At 39.7% G+C, this 15,758-nt stretch overlaps 1 protein-coding gene across 1 annotated transcript in view; it reads right to left on the bottom strand.

Moving 5' to 3' along the window:
- Nucleotides 1-15,758, bottom strand: part of TMEFF2 (transmembrane protein with EGF like and two follistatin like domains 2) — a 325,649-nt gene that overhangs the window by 276,135 nt on the left and 33,756 nt on the right. The window contains exons 4-5 of the mRNA XM_032225080.1: nucleotides 14,559-14,585; nucleotides 2,155-2,158 (exon numbers count right to left, since the gene is read on the bottom strand). Coding sequence (XP_032080971.1) covers nucleotides 2,155-2,158; nucleotides 14,559-14,585 — 31 coding nt within the window. The remainder of the gene's footprint in view (nucleotides 1-2,154; nucleotides 2,159-14,558; nucleotides 14,586-15,758) is intronic.

Raw genomic sequence — 15,758 nt, 5'->3', positions numbered from 1 at the left:
TTCTTTTTTTCTCTCTCTGCGTGAGTCTGTCTGTGTGTGTGTGTGTGTGTGTGTGTGTGTGTGTCAGTGGTGGGTTTCAAAAAATTTTGGAACCTCTTCTGTAGGTGTAGCCTGCTTTCCGGGTCCACTGATGGAACCTCTTCTAACAAGTTCAGTAGATTTGATGAACCGGTTCTACCGAACTGGTGTGAATTGGTAGGAACCCACCTCTGAAGGAGACCCTATACCAAATGTCTGTCTAATGTGTTCTTAAAACCTCCAGTGGTGGTGCATCCACAATTTCTGGAGGCAAGCCATTCCATTGATCAATTGTTCTCACTGTCAATAAATTTCTCCTTAGTTCTAGATAGGTTCTCTCTTTGACAAGTTTCCAACTACTACTTCTTGTCCTGCCCTCAGGTGCTTTGGAGAATAGGTTGATCCCTTCTTCTCTATGACATCCCCTCAAATATTAGAAGAGTGCTGCCATCACCCCTAGTTCTTCTCTTCGTTAGTTTAGACTTATCCAGTTCCTGCAACAGTTAATCAAACTTTTTATCCTCCAATCCCCTAATTATCTTTATTGTTCTTTTCTGCGCTCTTTCGAGAATCTCAACATCTTTTTTGTATTGTGGTGACCAAAACTGGATGCAGTATTCCGTGTCATCTTATATTGTGGTGCAATATAAAGCAATACTAACATTTCATATGATCTTGATATCTGTTGGTGATGTTTAGGATCACTTTGGCTTTATGGCAACTGTAACACATCTGGCTCATACTTACGTGGTTGTCCACTAGACTGCTAGATCACTCTCACAGTTACTGCCGCTGAGCTGGATACCACCTATTCCACACCTGTGCATTTGGCTTTTCTTGCCCAAGTGTAAAAACCTTTTTTTCCTCATCACTTAATTGCATTTTGTTGGATAGGGTCCAGTGTTAAAGTCTGAACCTATCTTCTAAAGCAGGGGTGTCAAATGCACTGGCCATGCTCACCCCTGGTTTAGCAAAGGGGGAAAAAACTTATGATACATCATGTGATGACAACATGACGCCACGAGTTTGACACCCTTGTTCTAAAGTGTTGGCTGTTCCCCTGTGTTTGGTATTGGTTTGCAAATTTGATGAGTTCCTCTTCTATCCCCTTATCTAAATAATTTATGAACATGTTGAAGAGTACTGGGCTTAAGACAGAATCCTCCATATAGATGTAGTTCCATTAAGGACTACATGTTGAGGGTGGTTGGTCAGCCCATTATGAATCCATCTGTGGTGATGCTGTCTATCCCATATTTTTCTACCTTACCAAGAAGTAGTCTGTAGCGTACTTCATCCAAGTATACAATGTCTACAGCATTTTGCAGGTCCACTAATTTAGTCACTTGTCAAATAATGCAATAAGGTTTGTCTGGCACGATCTGTTTTTGACAAACCCATGCTTTGCGGGTTTCTAAGTATTTGCAGATGCATTCCTTATCTTTTTCCATGTTCTTCCCAGGATTTGATGTGAGACTGTTTCCTAGATCTATTTCCCCTATTTTTTGAACATGGGAACCACATCACCTCTTTTCCAGTCCTCTAGGAGTTTCCCAGTACTCCATAGTCTTTGAAAGATATGGTTAATGACTCCAAGTTCATGTCTGCCAGCTCCTTCAGAACTCTGGGGTGTAATCCATCCGGTCTGCTGATTTCAACTCGTCTAGAGAGGATAGGTGTTGTCTTACCATTTTCTTACCTATTTTGACATACATTCCTTATTCTGTCACCTACAGTTTTGTTTTTGATACGTTGGACTATTTTTTTCCTTTCGTGTAAAGACAGATGCAAAGAATGAATTAAGCAGTTCTGCTTTCTCCCTGCTGCCTGTCATCTCCTTGCCATATTCTCCCATCAGTGGACTGTTTGACTTTTTTCTTGCTTTTTACATTGAAATAAACTTTTTAAAATTATTTTTGATATTTGTTGTAAGTCTTAGTTAATTCTGAAGCTTAGCTTTCTTGACTTCATTTTTGGAGATTTGAGCTATATGCTGGTATTCTGCTTTAGTTATGTGTCTCTCTTTCCATTTTTTTATACTTGTCCTTTTTGTCTTTAAAACCAGAGAGTTTTTTATGCAACCATGCTGATTTTGTCCGGGGTCTCTTGTTCTTTTTCAGTGGCATTGTACTAGACTGGACTTTTATCATCTCATTTTTAGCATACTGGGAGCCAGTGTAGTTCATTAGGGAGATATGTAATATGGATGTATCAAGATGTGCCTAAATTTGCTTGCCTTGCTGCATTTTGGAACAGTTGCAGATTTTGGACAGTCTTCAAGGGTTACTCCATGTAGGGCATATTGAGATAGTCCACCTGAGAGGTGGTCAAAGTGTGAGTGGCTATCAGCAGTGCCTCCCAGCCCAAGAAGGCGTGCAACTGGCACATAAGATGTGCAAATCTCCACCTGGACATATCTGCCACCTGCTCTTCAAAGAGGACTTATAACTGTTTTGTTGCAAATGTACAAAAATCAGCACTGAATCAGAGGCAAGTGGAATCCTGGTTCCAATTAACCTTTTCCCTTAGATTGTGATTGGCTGGTGAAGAGGGAGTGCCTTGGCTACACCCCTCTTGCTAGTTCCCACCCAAGTGAGGAGCTTCCTAAGCCTCCAAGAACTTCTGACACTGTGGAAATCATGTGAATGGTCAAGAATTCCCTTGCTGGAATTTGTAACTGAGAAGATGGGAAAAGTGCCAGAAACATGCTGACACTTCCTTCTAAAAAAAAGTAAGCTTGCTATGAGATAGGGATGCTGAGGTGGAGTTTAATTTGCCCATACAAAGCACTGTCGCTTAGGGCATCTGGATACCAAACACCAGCCAAAGAGTTTCCCTTTCATCCCCTTTGGAACTTCCCAGCCAGGTGGGAAATGCTTTTGCAGCTGCTCTAGATCAGTCAATTCAATTAAAGTTAAGGCTGACCTGTAAAGGTTGCTGGGCTGCACACACACACACTGTCTGGAGAAGCCTTGGAGACTGAAGGAACTGACATCCGATATATGGTGGTGTGTGTGTGTGTGAGAGAGAGAGAGAGAGAGATAGAGAGAACATTAAAAGTGCTCTGCTAGCTAGCCTTGATGTAAGGAAGAGTTGTTATAAATACCCGAGGGTCCTTCTTTTCATATATCAAACTTTGGAAAGGAACATACACAGCTCAAAGATTAGCCTTCCGAGGCTCCATGCCACAGATTATTTCCCTTGAAATGGACAGGAAGGGAAAGACAGAGCCAGAATCAAACAGTGTTTTCCAGCTGCCTTAGTCTGCTTTCATTATTTTCATGTCTGTTGTGAAGCTATTGTCCTGTAACATATTTGGGTCTCATCTCATTCAAATCAATGTGCGCTTGTTCTTTTATTGAGTATTTTGGCTGAAGTACTGTTGCTCAGGTGGTGTTTACAGTAACACTTATTTTGCCCTCTATAGCCCTCCTTATCAATCAAGCCCCCAGTAAGGTGAGGATTAAAAAATGCAGTGGTGAGAAGAAACAGAGTTGCTGGATTTAACAGTTATTCACACCAAAATAGCATTGAGACAAGTACACATGTTATGTGGGCCAAGGCAGTGCTTTATATGCTTTGTGGGAGAGAAGCACCTGAACCCATTTGTGTGTTTTTTTTAAGAAGGAAAAAAAAAAGCAGAGAAGAGTAGATGTGAAATTAATGGGAGCAATGGCCATATATCACTGCCAGAGCATCCCAATACTCAGCAGCAGAGCTGAATTGGGCTTTCTTCTAAATGGGAACTAGAAAAAATAATCTTTGCTTTAATTAACAGCAACTTTCCCCATATACAGTGCATCTAAACTGCTCCCTATTCACAGAGCACTATGTTACTGTCCAGAAAATAAGTCACTCTTTAAAGATATACGCATGGTAACATCTCTTTTTTTTCAGGGGGTTAGACAAAAATGGATTGGCTGTGCTATGAGCAAATGAACCATCCTCTCTTCCCCACACTCCACTGCCAATATACTCCCTCCCAATAAAACAGAATCTGCCTTGGAAACTAGGCCATCCCTATGTGGAGAGGGGGGCGAGAGAGGTAGGAAAAAAAGAAGGCAAAATATTTTCTGCTGGCAAATGCTATTTTGTCCCGGAGGGACATTTTTTTTGGACTCTCACCAATGTTTGCATAATTTAAGCATCTATACTGAAAGCAAAAGATGCATATTCCATTTTTTTTGTGAGAAATGTGTGTTGCGCAGTGGAACCCCTCCTCCTCCCCCCCCCCCCCCCCCCAAAACACCATCAAAAAATTCATACCAACTGAGGCCCAGTGGAAATATCTAACAGAACTTATCAGGGGCACCAAAAATTAAAACAAGGTTTTTAACTTCATTGGCTACACTATAACACGACAGGTTGTCTATAGCTTTCTGGGATCAAAAGCAAAGATGATTTTGGGGGGGAAAAGTGTCCTTGCACTATAGTTGCCCAAATTCTAGGAACTGATGGACTTCCTATTTTTCCTCTTTCTTATGAAAGGGGAAAAAAATGCTTAAAAGTTAAAAAGAATTTACACAGCACAACTCACATAAAATGAACCTGCCTGCGGTTTCCCAAGGGGCCTTTCGCAGACCCAGCAAAGTTTCAATAGTGAGACAGACCTCAAAATAAAGACATACGAATAATATGAAACAGAAAATAACCAGAACAGCCATAGCAACCTGTTCTGACCCCTCCCTTCTCCATCCAGGAACGAAAGCCAAAACAAACATACAAAAGAATGTTTTAATCAGTCCAGACTCTCGTTGGCTGCAAGCCCAAAATAAACAAAGAGATAAGCACTCTGGCAACAAGTCCTACAAACCTACGCAGCACTGCAAACAAGCTTCTCACAGCAAACCACTTCTCCAAGTTGGTTTCTCTTAATTCATGAACGTTGACTCCTGCAAACAGGGCATGGCACAAACAGTCTCTTTTATAATCAGGAGAGGATCTTAATCAGCATCAGCTAAGCGCAATCATATCCTACAATTGCACAGGTGTTCCTTCCGTCGAATAACCCTTTGATGGCGTGCAACCTGAAACAACTCACAAGTGTTTTCCTGAACACTTCCTTGCGATTTCTCCGCGGGTTGCCCATGACGCCAATGATGAAGGAAGACACGGACACGAGTTCCCTTCGGGATGAGACGACCCGGAGCAGAGTCCGGAGGCCTCTTTTATTGAGCATACACAAAGAAAGGGTGGAGTTGCAAGGTCTATGTGGACCAATCATGGTTGTACAAGTCTATGGTATATGGTAACTCATTTACTTCCATGTAGACCTCTGAACCTAGAGAATGCCCATAGTCAGCAAATAAATCTTTTACTAGCATGCAAACTTTTGACCCCTACTTAATACTACAGAGTCAGCAGGTCTGCCCTACTTAGTGCTGAGAGTTTACAAGTTGTGACCTCTGCCCTACTTAATGCTTCAGAGTCAGCAGTTTGTATTACTGACCTTATGGTAAATGATTACTGCTGTTGTATACGTGTTCCAGCATACCTATGCATGCCTACACTTATGCTACAACATTCCCTCTGATCCACAGTTCTGCCACCACCTGGTGGCCAACCAGTCTCTCCTCGCCCTGCTCGAAGTCGGCACCCTGTCCGGGGTCCTCCACCTCCTCCAGGGCTGACTCATAAGACCCCTCACTGTCGGAGTCTGGCGGCAGCTCCAACGGCTCCTGCCGGGCCACAACAGCAACCACCACAGTGAAGTGAACTCAAACATACCACGAGCAGAAATTCAAACAACACACTCAAGAATAAGGTAGAAAACCAATCAAAGTAAAGAAATGAAAAAGAAGAAGAGTTCTGAAACATTGCAGGGTAGTGTTCAGGACAGTATAATATTTTAAGGTTCCTTTTTTTTCCCCTTAGAATTGCTTCAACATGTTTTGTTCACGTAACACTTTTTGTTTCCTTCTAGAGTCCTTGCCATTTATGGATTTAGCCCAGCTTTCTTCACAACATTGATAATGGTTTAATTTACACACACTCCAAGGAAGCTGCAAATTCAGAACTAAAAAGCAATCAAGGCCACCAATGAGCCTGATTAAAAGCCTATCTTTCCATCAAATTAACACAACACCATAGATGATCGTCCTCCTCCTTCACACTTTTAGAGAGAAAAACAGCAAGCCGTGTAAACTCAACCCTCCCCTTGTGGACATTGTATCCTCAGAGCCTAGTGCAGCAGATCTCACCACCTGGGCAAACCCACAGGGTGACAATCTTTCCCAATTTTTATATCACTGAGCTAACGTTGCGGCTCGATCATAATTGCAGTGGCACACATCATTGAAAATGCAAAAGGAAGTTTCCAGCATCTTCCACCAGCCAGTAATCTCCTCTCCCTCCAACACTTTCATTAATGACAACCAAAAATTATGGTTTTTATTACATAGCATTATACCAGTTAAAGGAGGATGCTGTGCAAATGTTTAAATGACAGGGATTATTTCCCTCCTTCTGATACATTAGCAGGCTTCTGCACCTGGAACTGTATTGGTTGCCTATTCAATCGTGGATTTTCTACACATGCCAGGCCGCTCTGCAGATTTTAAAAGGGAAAGCAATGATCTGATCCTGCCTACTGCATAATTCTACTTTCCTACAAGTTGCCAAGTTAATCCCTCAGGTCCTGTTCTACTTGTTTTTGTCAGCCTATGCTTTTTTATTTGAAATTGTTTCGAAATCATTTCTTTAGTTGCTCTGGTGTGGCATTCATTATCTAGGAGAGTGGCTGATTCTTTTCCATCTCTGTATTTAAGAACGGCATTAATCTGTTCCCCGTTTTTGTCCGGTGTCTCCGACTGCAAAATATAGCTGCCACTTTAACGTAGCTCTCCTGTAAGAAGCTAACATAAATAATCCCCTCTCCTTTCTGAAGGTATATTTTGGCCACATTCCAGAGCTACAAAAAGGTGAAGGATATTGATGCAGACTAAAGGTACCTATACCAAGAGTTCGATAATTTCCCCAGCTCTTTTCTCCAGTCTCAGTTATCAAACTTGGGCAGTGTTTCCAGTGCTGCAGTTAGGAAAGATTAGATTCTGGATTTACAATTCTTATTTACAAAACTGTTTGTATCCCCCTTCCCTTTGAGTTGTGAGCCGCCCTGAGTCCCCTTAGGGAAAAGGGTGGCATACAAATGAAATAAAACTCTAAACTCTAAACTCTACTGCAGATTATTCCACTTCATTCTCCTCATTACATGACAATAGCTTTATGTTTCACTTCAAATGTAGCACAACACCTTTCTACTCTATGGTCCTTCCATTCATTTTTAAGCACTGGGATTTGCCCCATAGTTCTACCCCAATGGCTGCATTTTGCTCATTTGCTTGAAAGGGATCCCCTTCACAGGTTTTCAAGCTGGCACATGGACCACTGCTGAGAGGTGAACAAAATGCAGCGACCAACCCAGCTGAGAAACGGTTTTACACAACATTCGTTTTTGTTCCCTTTGAATCTGGTTTCCTAGTGGCAAATCAAACGACAGGTGTTTAGTGCAAAACCACAGCAAACAGAGCACCTTCAAGCAGATAAATAAAGCACTATATTGGATGATAAGTAAGGCCACCATTTTATATTCAGGGTCCTAATCAGTGTCAGAATCCAAAAAGAAGAAACTAGAATGGCAAGCTTGTTCTACCAAGCTTGTTCTGCAGATGAAAAGGGGTGGACTGCTCTTTTCCTAACAAGGGTAAACAAAATTGATGGCAATCATGCAATCTAATGCCAGGAAATAAATATGAATATATAGCACTCTTTTCCAACGCACATACTCTTTTGTGTATTTATTATTGTGTTATCCCCCTTTTTATTAATAATTTGTTTAAATCGCTGTAGGAAAGGAATAAAAAGAAGAAAAGATGGAAAAAGACACAGTGAATGAAGGACACATTATCAATAAATATGTGCAATTATCATAAAAGTCCTTAAATTTATTATTTCATTGATTAAATAATGTATAGAACTAGGTTCATTATATACCAAAATTATCTACAAAAATCAAAATATTAATATTGATAATACCACTACTTGCCATTGTTCTAAAACTAAATGCTCATAATCATAGAAAAGGAAAGTGAGATGGAAAAGAATAATTACATTTTTTAAAAGGAAAAATAAACAAAAACAATATTCCCTGTATAAAATATTTTATTCAATTTTCACATTCCATTTGCAATCATTTATATACAGGGTATTTACTATAAGAAAAGAAAAAAAAAGAAAAAGGGAATAAAACGAACAAATAAAAAGGAAACACAACTCATCATTCACAACCCCACCTAACCCTTGCATCCTCCATACACCCCATCTACCCCCTCCAACTTTCCTTTCTCCCTCTAACACTCCCCTCCTACTTCCCTTTCCCCTCAAACCTTCCTTCTCCCCTTACTCCCCAGACACCCTCCTTACATTCCCCTTACTCCTTACATTCCCCTTACTCCTTCCTTACTCCTCCCTCTTCCTTCCCTCTACCTCCCTCCTTGGTGTATGCCTTTATTCGAGTATTGTTTGATCTGATAAAAGTAAAGTGAACCAAGGAAAATAATAATAATAATAATAATAATAATAATAATAATAATAATAAAAAAAGAACCACCGTATATAAATACATTCTTGTTCTTATTAAAACTATATTAACACCCCCCCACCCCACCCCCCACAATCCCCATCCCTAGTCCTCCCGACTTCCCAGGGCCCACACCTGGCACTACCTTCTATCTAAAATATCTTGTATACATATGGATTAAAAAATAAAAGTAATATATCAAAAAAAAAAAAAAAGAAAAGCAGAGAAAGAAGAAAAAAAAAGGAAAAAAAGAAAAGAGAAAAGAGAAAAAAGAAAAAAAGAAACCACTCTTTGTGTTGATCTCAGCCCCCCATCTTTATCTATGCTTAAATAGTATAAATCATTCTATCTATATTTTATTCTCATCTCTTACTTCTTTGCTATTTACCCCGACCTTCTGTAGGCTCTCCCGTTCCCTTCCTAAACCTCATGATCCCTTCCAATAAGATTTAAGCAACGTGGTTCATGCCATATATTCAAATATAACTTTACAGACAAGTAATCAAACTTTCCCTTCTAGTAAAATTTAAACAACGTAAGTGATCTTTCTTTACCCCTTTTTCAAACAGTAATTCAAAATAATCTAACCAGATTTCCCCTTCTTAGTAAAGTTAAGCAGCGTAGATCAGATATTACTTTACACAGGAATCAATTTCTATCTTAAGATAATTCCAACCGACTTCCCCTTCTAATAGAATTTAAATAACTTAGTTCATTCCACATGTATTTTACCCTCATCCCCCACTTGTCTGATATTTACCACTATCAAATTTATACTACCATTTGTTTAAAATATAACTCAGAGCGATTTGTAGCATAAATCATTCCACATATTCCAATAATACTTTCAGCAAGAGTCAGTTAACCTTCTATTTTAAGGTAGTCGCTTCTAACAAAGTTTAAACAACATAAATCATTCCGCATTCTTTTTACAGTTATCTTAAGATAATCCCAAGCGGCTTCCTATTCTAATAAGCTTTAAACAACATAAATTTTGCCCTCTTCCCTTGCTTGTCTGGTATTTACCTCAAATAACGTAGTTCATTCCACATGCATTTTACCCTCATCTCTTGCTTGTCTAATATTTACCACTATCAAATTTATACTAGCGTTTATTTGAAATGTAACTCAAAACTATTACAACCAACTTTCCCTTCAAATAAAAGTTAAATAGCATGGATCATATTCAAATAATACTTTCAGCAGGAGTCAGTTAACCTTCTATTTTAAAATAGTCCCATCTAACAAAGTTTAAACAACATAAATCATTCCGCATTCTTTTAACCACTATCAAATTTATGCTAACGTTACTTTAGAATCTAGCTCAAAGTAGTTTCACCCAGCTTTCCCTTCTGATAAAAATTAGTCCACTTTTTCTACCGGAGAGAGGTCTCAAACCCCCATTCAGTCCTCAACTTTAGGAAGTCTTTTGAAGTATCTAAATTCTCGATCTGCGTTCTTCTGCTTCTCCGAGGGAGGAGGGGCTACCCCCTCCATCTTGCAGCCGCATGGCCAGCCGTTTGCTTTCTCCTTCCGCTTGTCTCTCCTCTCTTCCAAGCGCATCAGGAAGTCCCGCCTTCAGAATCCTACAATAGAAATCTTGAGCCTCTGAAACAGAGTTAAGACGAAATCTTTGATTCTCAAATGTAACCGTGATGCCGGCAGGGGCCTCCCATCTGTATCGAATCTGTTGACTCCTAAGCTCTTTAGTTAAAAAGGTGTAGTCCCTTCTTGCTTTCAACATCTGGGAAGGTATATCTTTGAAGACAATCACGTCCTGGTCATCAACTCGGAGACTGTTATTATGAAACTTTTGCACAATCGCGTTTCTAGATTCTTTTGTAGAGAAATGTATAATTATATCCCTCGGGAGCTGTCGCTGTTCCGCTATCAATGAGTTCTGGCGATAGATTTTCCGAATCTGCCAATCAAAGTTAAGTCCCGGGCTTCCCAGCGCATGGCTGAAGGCTTCAGCAAAGGTCTGTTTCAAATTCTCTTGCTCCTTTTCACGGAATCCTCTGACTCTTATTGAAAATGCCTTCCTATCAAAATTTAGCATCATGAGCTGTTCTTCGTTATTTCTAATTTTTTCTTGTAAAATTTGAATATTGGTAGTCAAATCAAAATTAGCCTTCTCCAGACTTTCCAATTTGTTCTCTATTTCAGCAGAGTAATCCGACAGGGCAGACACGGCTGCAAACGTATTCGCCTTCATTTGATTAACTTTAGATTTTAGATCATCATAAAGTTGCAATACAAATTCCTTAAGTTCTTGCTTAAAGGCATCAAAGATTTTAAAGAGATATTCCTGTGTTAAAACTTCTCCAGTAGAGGGCGTAGGAGACAAAGGCTGTATTTCCAAAAAAGATTCTTTAAATTCTTTAGACACATTTGTAGCAAGACGCTTCTTTGATCTGGGTGCCATAATAAATAAACAAGTAAGCAGCGCTTCGCTCCCCTCTATTTCCAAAGAAAAAGAGTTTATTTTGTTAAGGAGCGGTCTGCAGGAAGATAAGCCCGGCTAAGTACATCCAGTAATCATCCACGGAGAGAAATCGCCATTTTGAAGTCTATTTAAACAAAGAAGTCTTTAAGACGAATGGTGCTGGTATTTAAGATAGTAATAAAAGCATAAATCTCACAGGGGTGGTACCCTCCCGTATCAAATCTAGCTTGAAAAAAACTTTGTTTTGTCCTGGGGGGGGCTAGCCTGTCTGGGGCTGCCAAAAAAAAAAAAAAGGCAGCTGAGAAGAACTGGCCGGAGATAAAAGCTCCGCTTCGGCTGGATCTAATCTCTTCCACAGCCAAAAAAAGAAAAAGGCTGTGGCTTACGAATAGACCCTAGTCTACGGAGCTACCCTCCCTGCCCCTTTCTTAGCCAAAAAGGGGTGCTATCTATGATCTTATTTAGATATACAGACCAGATCTCTGAGGAGCTCGGTGGAGCCCTCCTCGGCAACAGGCCACGCCCCCAGGAAGCCAACAAAAACAATATTCCCATTGTACTCGGCTGGTGATTGTATCAAAATATTTATAGACATTGAAATTAGCAGCAGTTAGACTTATATACCGCTTCATAGGGCTTTCAGCCCTCTCTAAGCGGTTTACAGAGTCAGCATATCGCCCCCACAGTCTGGGTCCTCATTTCACCCACCTCGGAAGGATGGAAGGCTGAGTCAACCTTGAGCCAGTGAGATTTGAACCGCTGATCTGCAGATAACAGTCAGCTGAAGTGGCCTGCAGTACTGCACCCTAACCACTGCGCCACCTCGGCTCTTATCTTATCTTATTTGAGACCAACTTTCTCCAACCTGGTGCCTCTAAGACCTGATGTTAAGAATTATAGTCCAATGCATCTGGAGGACAATACATTGTAAAGGCTGCTTCAGAAACTGTCAGAAAAATGGGGAAATGTTTTATATGTAATATTGTAGACTCATGACACGATCCGCTTCTTAGTCAAATTTAGCTATATGCTAAATTATTATTTATGCCCAATTATTTATTTCCTAGGCATCTGAGTTCTAAGTAACCCTATTCTTAATAACAGTCCCTTTTATCTGGCAATCTTCTTTGATATCTGCCAGACGGTTTGGATGAATGAAACTATTTGGGTAATGAGATTCTTTTGAGTCCCAATAAAAATGGAAATAGCTCAAAACCATTTATTTCCTTTGGAAGCATGAGAAAAGGCCCATTTAAAAAGCATAAATACAAACAAAGGAAAACATTGATAACCAGACAATAAAAGATCATAAATGATAATGGTTTTGAAAAATGTTAATATTAACTCTGAAATCTAAGACAATGAACAATGAGGATAAAATGAATAGAAAGCTATACAGCAGTTCTGAAAAAGAGGAAAGCCATTTTCAGTATTAAAAAAAACCACAAATCACTATACTATGAGCACTTATGTTAGAATGATAAATGTTATCATCCAGGTCAGAATGGTTTTTATATAGTGGACACTGTAGAGCAGGGCTGTCAAACTCGCAGCCCGCAGGCCAAATGTGTCATGCACTGGGCATACCAATGCCCAGTTTAGCGAAGGAGGAAAAAGTCCCTATACATCACGTGATGCTGCCATGACGACGAGAGTTTGACTACCATGACTGAGAAGAGAAACTGGAGAACCAATATAGCTCCTGCATGGAAATAATACCAAAAGGACACATATCCTTCTCAAAGACTGCAAAATGTGCTGAAATGTGTAACGTTCAGACATCAGCCTAAAACCCCAAGGTTCAGTCGTCTTGAAAACTCCTCTTGAGCAATCAAATGGCAGCTTTTTAGACAACTTTGGAATCAACACACAAGCAACATGTATTTTTAACACAATAATAGAATACCAGAGTTGGAAGGGACCTGAGACCTTTAATCTAACTTTCTGCTCAAACAGGAGACCCTGTACCATTTCAGACAAATGGCTGCCCAATCTTTTTATTAAAAAAACCCTCCAGTGATCGAGCACAACTTCTGAGGATAACCTGTTCCACTGATTTATTGTTCTCACTATCAAGAAATTTCTCCCTTAATTCTAGCTTGCTTCTCTCCTTGATTAGCCTCCAACCATTGCTTCTTAAGAGAATCTACTGTCAGTACAGACCAATTCATGCCCTTTTGGTAATCTTGAAAGATTAGATATACCAGTTTTCTCATTTTACCAAATATCATTTGATAACGTGCATTAACAGTATAATAAAATAAGTAAAACTCATAGGAATTCCTTCCTTCCAAGTATCTCCTCTTTTAGTCCTATGGATCTAAGTTAAACAAAGAGCAACGTACAAATATATCAAAACTCTTCGTTAGGAATGAGGCAACAAAATCCCATTGGCAAATATGAAACTTACACAGTAAAGCTCATTTGGAGGTCAAAAACAAAACAAAAAATAAAAAAAAATCAAGGTTACATCAAACTGTAGGAATATATATTTATGTACACGTGTGTTATGGGGACGGAAGAGAAGTGAACATGCTCGTATGTATGCATTTCGTGCAACCTGTTAATTTCATCATCCACAATATGATTATCAAATAATTGGAGAATCTACAAACAGAGCTGTATCTCTAAAAGTGCTATTAAAAGACTCTCTAAAACAGTAAGTTGCAAGCTGGAATGAGAAATTGTAGAGTGGAAACTTAAATCTGAACCCTAATATAAAAAAAGAACTATTCTCAATTTTTAGCCCATTCAAGAAAAAGTGACTCAGCAATATAGGTATTATCTGAGTACAGTCAGTCCCAAAAGAACGTGATTAAATTGGAATTTAATTTAAGTCTCATGAATTTTGGTCCTCTTGTAATATATGGGGTTGTATAAGCCAGTTTCTATGCATATTCACGCAAAGATAAGGCCCATATATACAGAAAATATGGCTTGTCACTTTCATAACTATTTATAGGATTTATTTGTAACTTAATATTTATCTGGCTAGCTTGCACTTACTATTTGCAAAAAGGCCAGACCTAAATGATAAGCAAATCAAGACGGCATTATGTTGAAATAAACATGCTCAGCTGTCACTTTTAAAGCCTTCATTTGTCTATTTAATTTGGTATAAATTTTCCTTCCAATGCTTTGGTTCTAAAATTCATATTCAGAATGGATAAGTATCTCTGGAGGAGAGATCCAAAACAACAGTGACATTTTGGAGAATGCAATGCTAACATAAATAATCAGGTACATGTAACAATAGTAGTAACAGCAGATGGAGATAGAGTGCCAGTTAAATAGTGAATAAAACAAAATTCTACCAGAAGTAAAACATCTCTCTGAATTTCTATTTTAGAACAGCTAAGAGTTTTTGTTTTGAGTAAAATGCAAAATGTCACTTCCCATAGGAAAACATAATCTTAGCAGTTGCAATACAAGATGAAATAACAAATCTAGAAAAACCACAGTAACAAGTCTGCAAGGGAATTGGGGGAGGGGAGAGTTTTAAGAAAACATTCCTACCTCCATCACCTGATCCAGAGCCTGCATCTGTAAGGGGAAAAAAGAGGAGGGAATAAAATATATCTGCATAAAAATAGCTCCTATGTTTGCAAAGCCAGATTCCACTTCATTAAAAGTCTGCTAGCAAATTATGCTTTTGATGTCATTCCTCTGCAAATTGATGTACAGTACATTGTACTCTCGTGTATTTTGATTTATCCATACTCTTTTTGATGCTGATATGTGCTTGCCAAGTGCCTTAACAAAGCTGCTACTACGTTTGCTACTCTTAATTCTCTTGCACAACCCAGTGATTACTAAGATAGTTTTAGTGATAGATAGTCTTCTTGATATTCGATAAATATGTTGCATTTTTAAATATCAGTTTTCAAAACAACCAAAAAAAGGACTCATGAGTTATAAGGCCATCCATTCATGATCTTTGATGCACTGACCAGAGTTTTGCATCCCCATAATACCAGCTCAGGTCTGTGATAGACATCGGTCAATAGAAAAGATGAGCAGGTGAAATGCTAGTTTTGTCCACATCACCAAGGTTCAAATTGGGTATTATTCCCCCAAACCTGTATGAGACAGAATATTGCAACCTGTTCTGCTCTGTGGCTTGGGCTGAAAAGGGAGCCAATTACAGGACTCCATGAAACATTGAACTGGCCTGCTGGAAAGTCTTGTCCTAAAAGCAAAAGAGCTGTGGAACCACTACCCCAGAATTGATGGAAAGCTTTCAAGATTTGAGAGGGGGCTATAATCCTCTGGAGGACCACGTGAAATCCAAGGCCGCTATCTGCACATCTAGACCAGTGTTTTTCAAATTTGGCAACTTTAAGACGTGTGGAATATGCTGGCTGGGAATTCTGAGAGTTGAAGTCCAGGTACCTTAAGATTGCTAACTCTTAAAAACACAGTTCTATAGAAACAGTTCCAGGAAGGCTCATTTGCACCCATTTGCACTACTCAGGTGACCCTGATGACCAGTGGTGGGTTGCAGGCGGTACGCCCCCAGTATGGGCGTACCGGAGCCTGCCTGGAGCACTGGGTATTGTTCCAGTACGGTGCTCCAGAAGGCCCACCCACCTGCCCGAGCTCCTTGCCTGTCCTTTAAGCCTTTGGTGCGTACGGCGCCTGCGCAACGCTCCGCCGAGCAGCTGGGGCGTCACGGAGGCTTGTGGAGGCATCACAGGCTGGTACGACACATGCGTG

This window comes from Thamnophis elegans, chromosome 1 (assembly GCF_009769535.1).
Source record: "Thamnophis elegans isolate rThaEle1 chromosome 1, rThaEle1.pri, whole genome shotgun sequence".
Classification (NCBI taxonomy): domain Eukaryota; kingdom Metazoa; phylum Chordata; class Lepidosauria; order Squamata; family Colubridae; genus Thamnophis; species Thamnophis elegans.
This window is presented reverse-complemented; position numbering and strand designations above follow the sequence as displayed.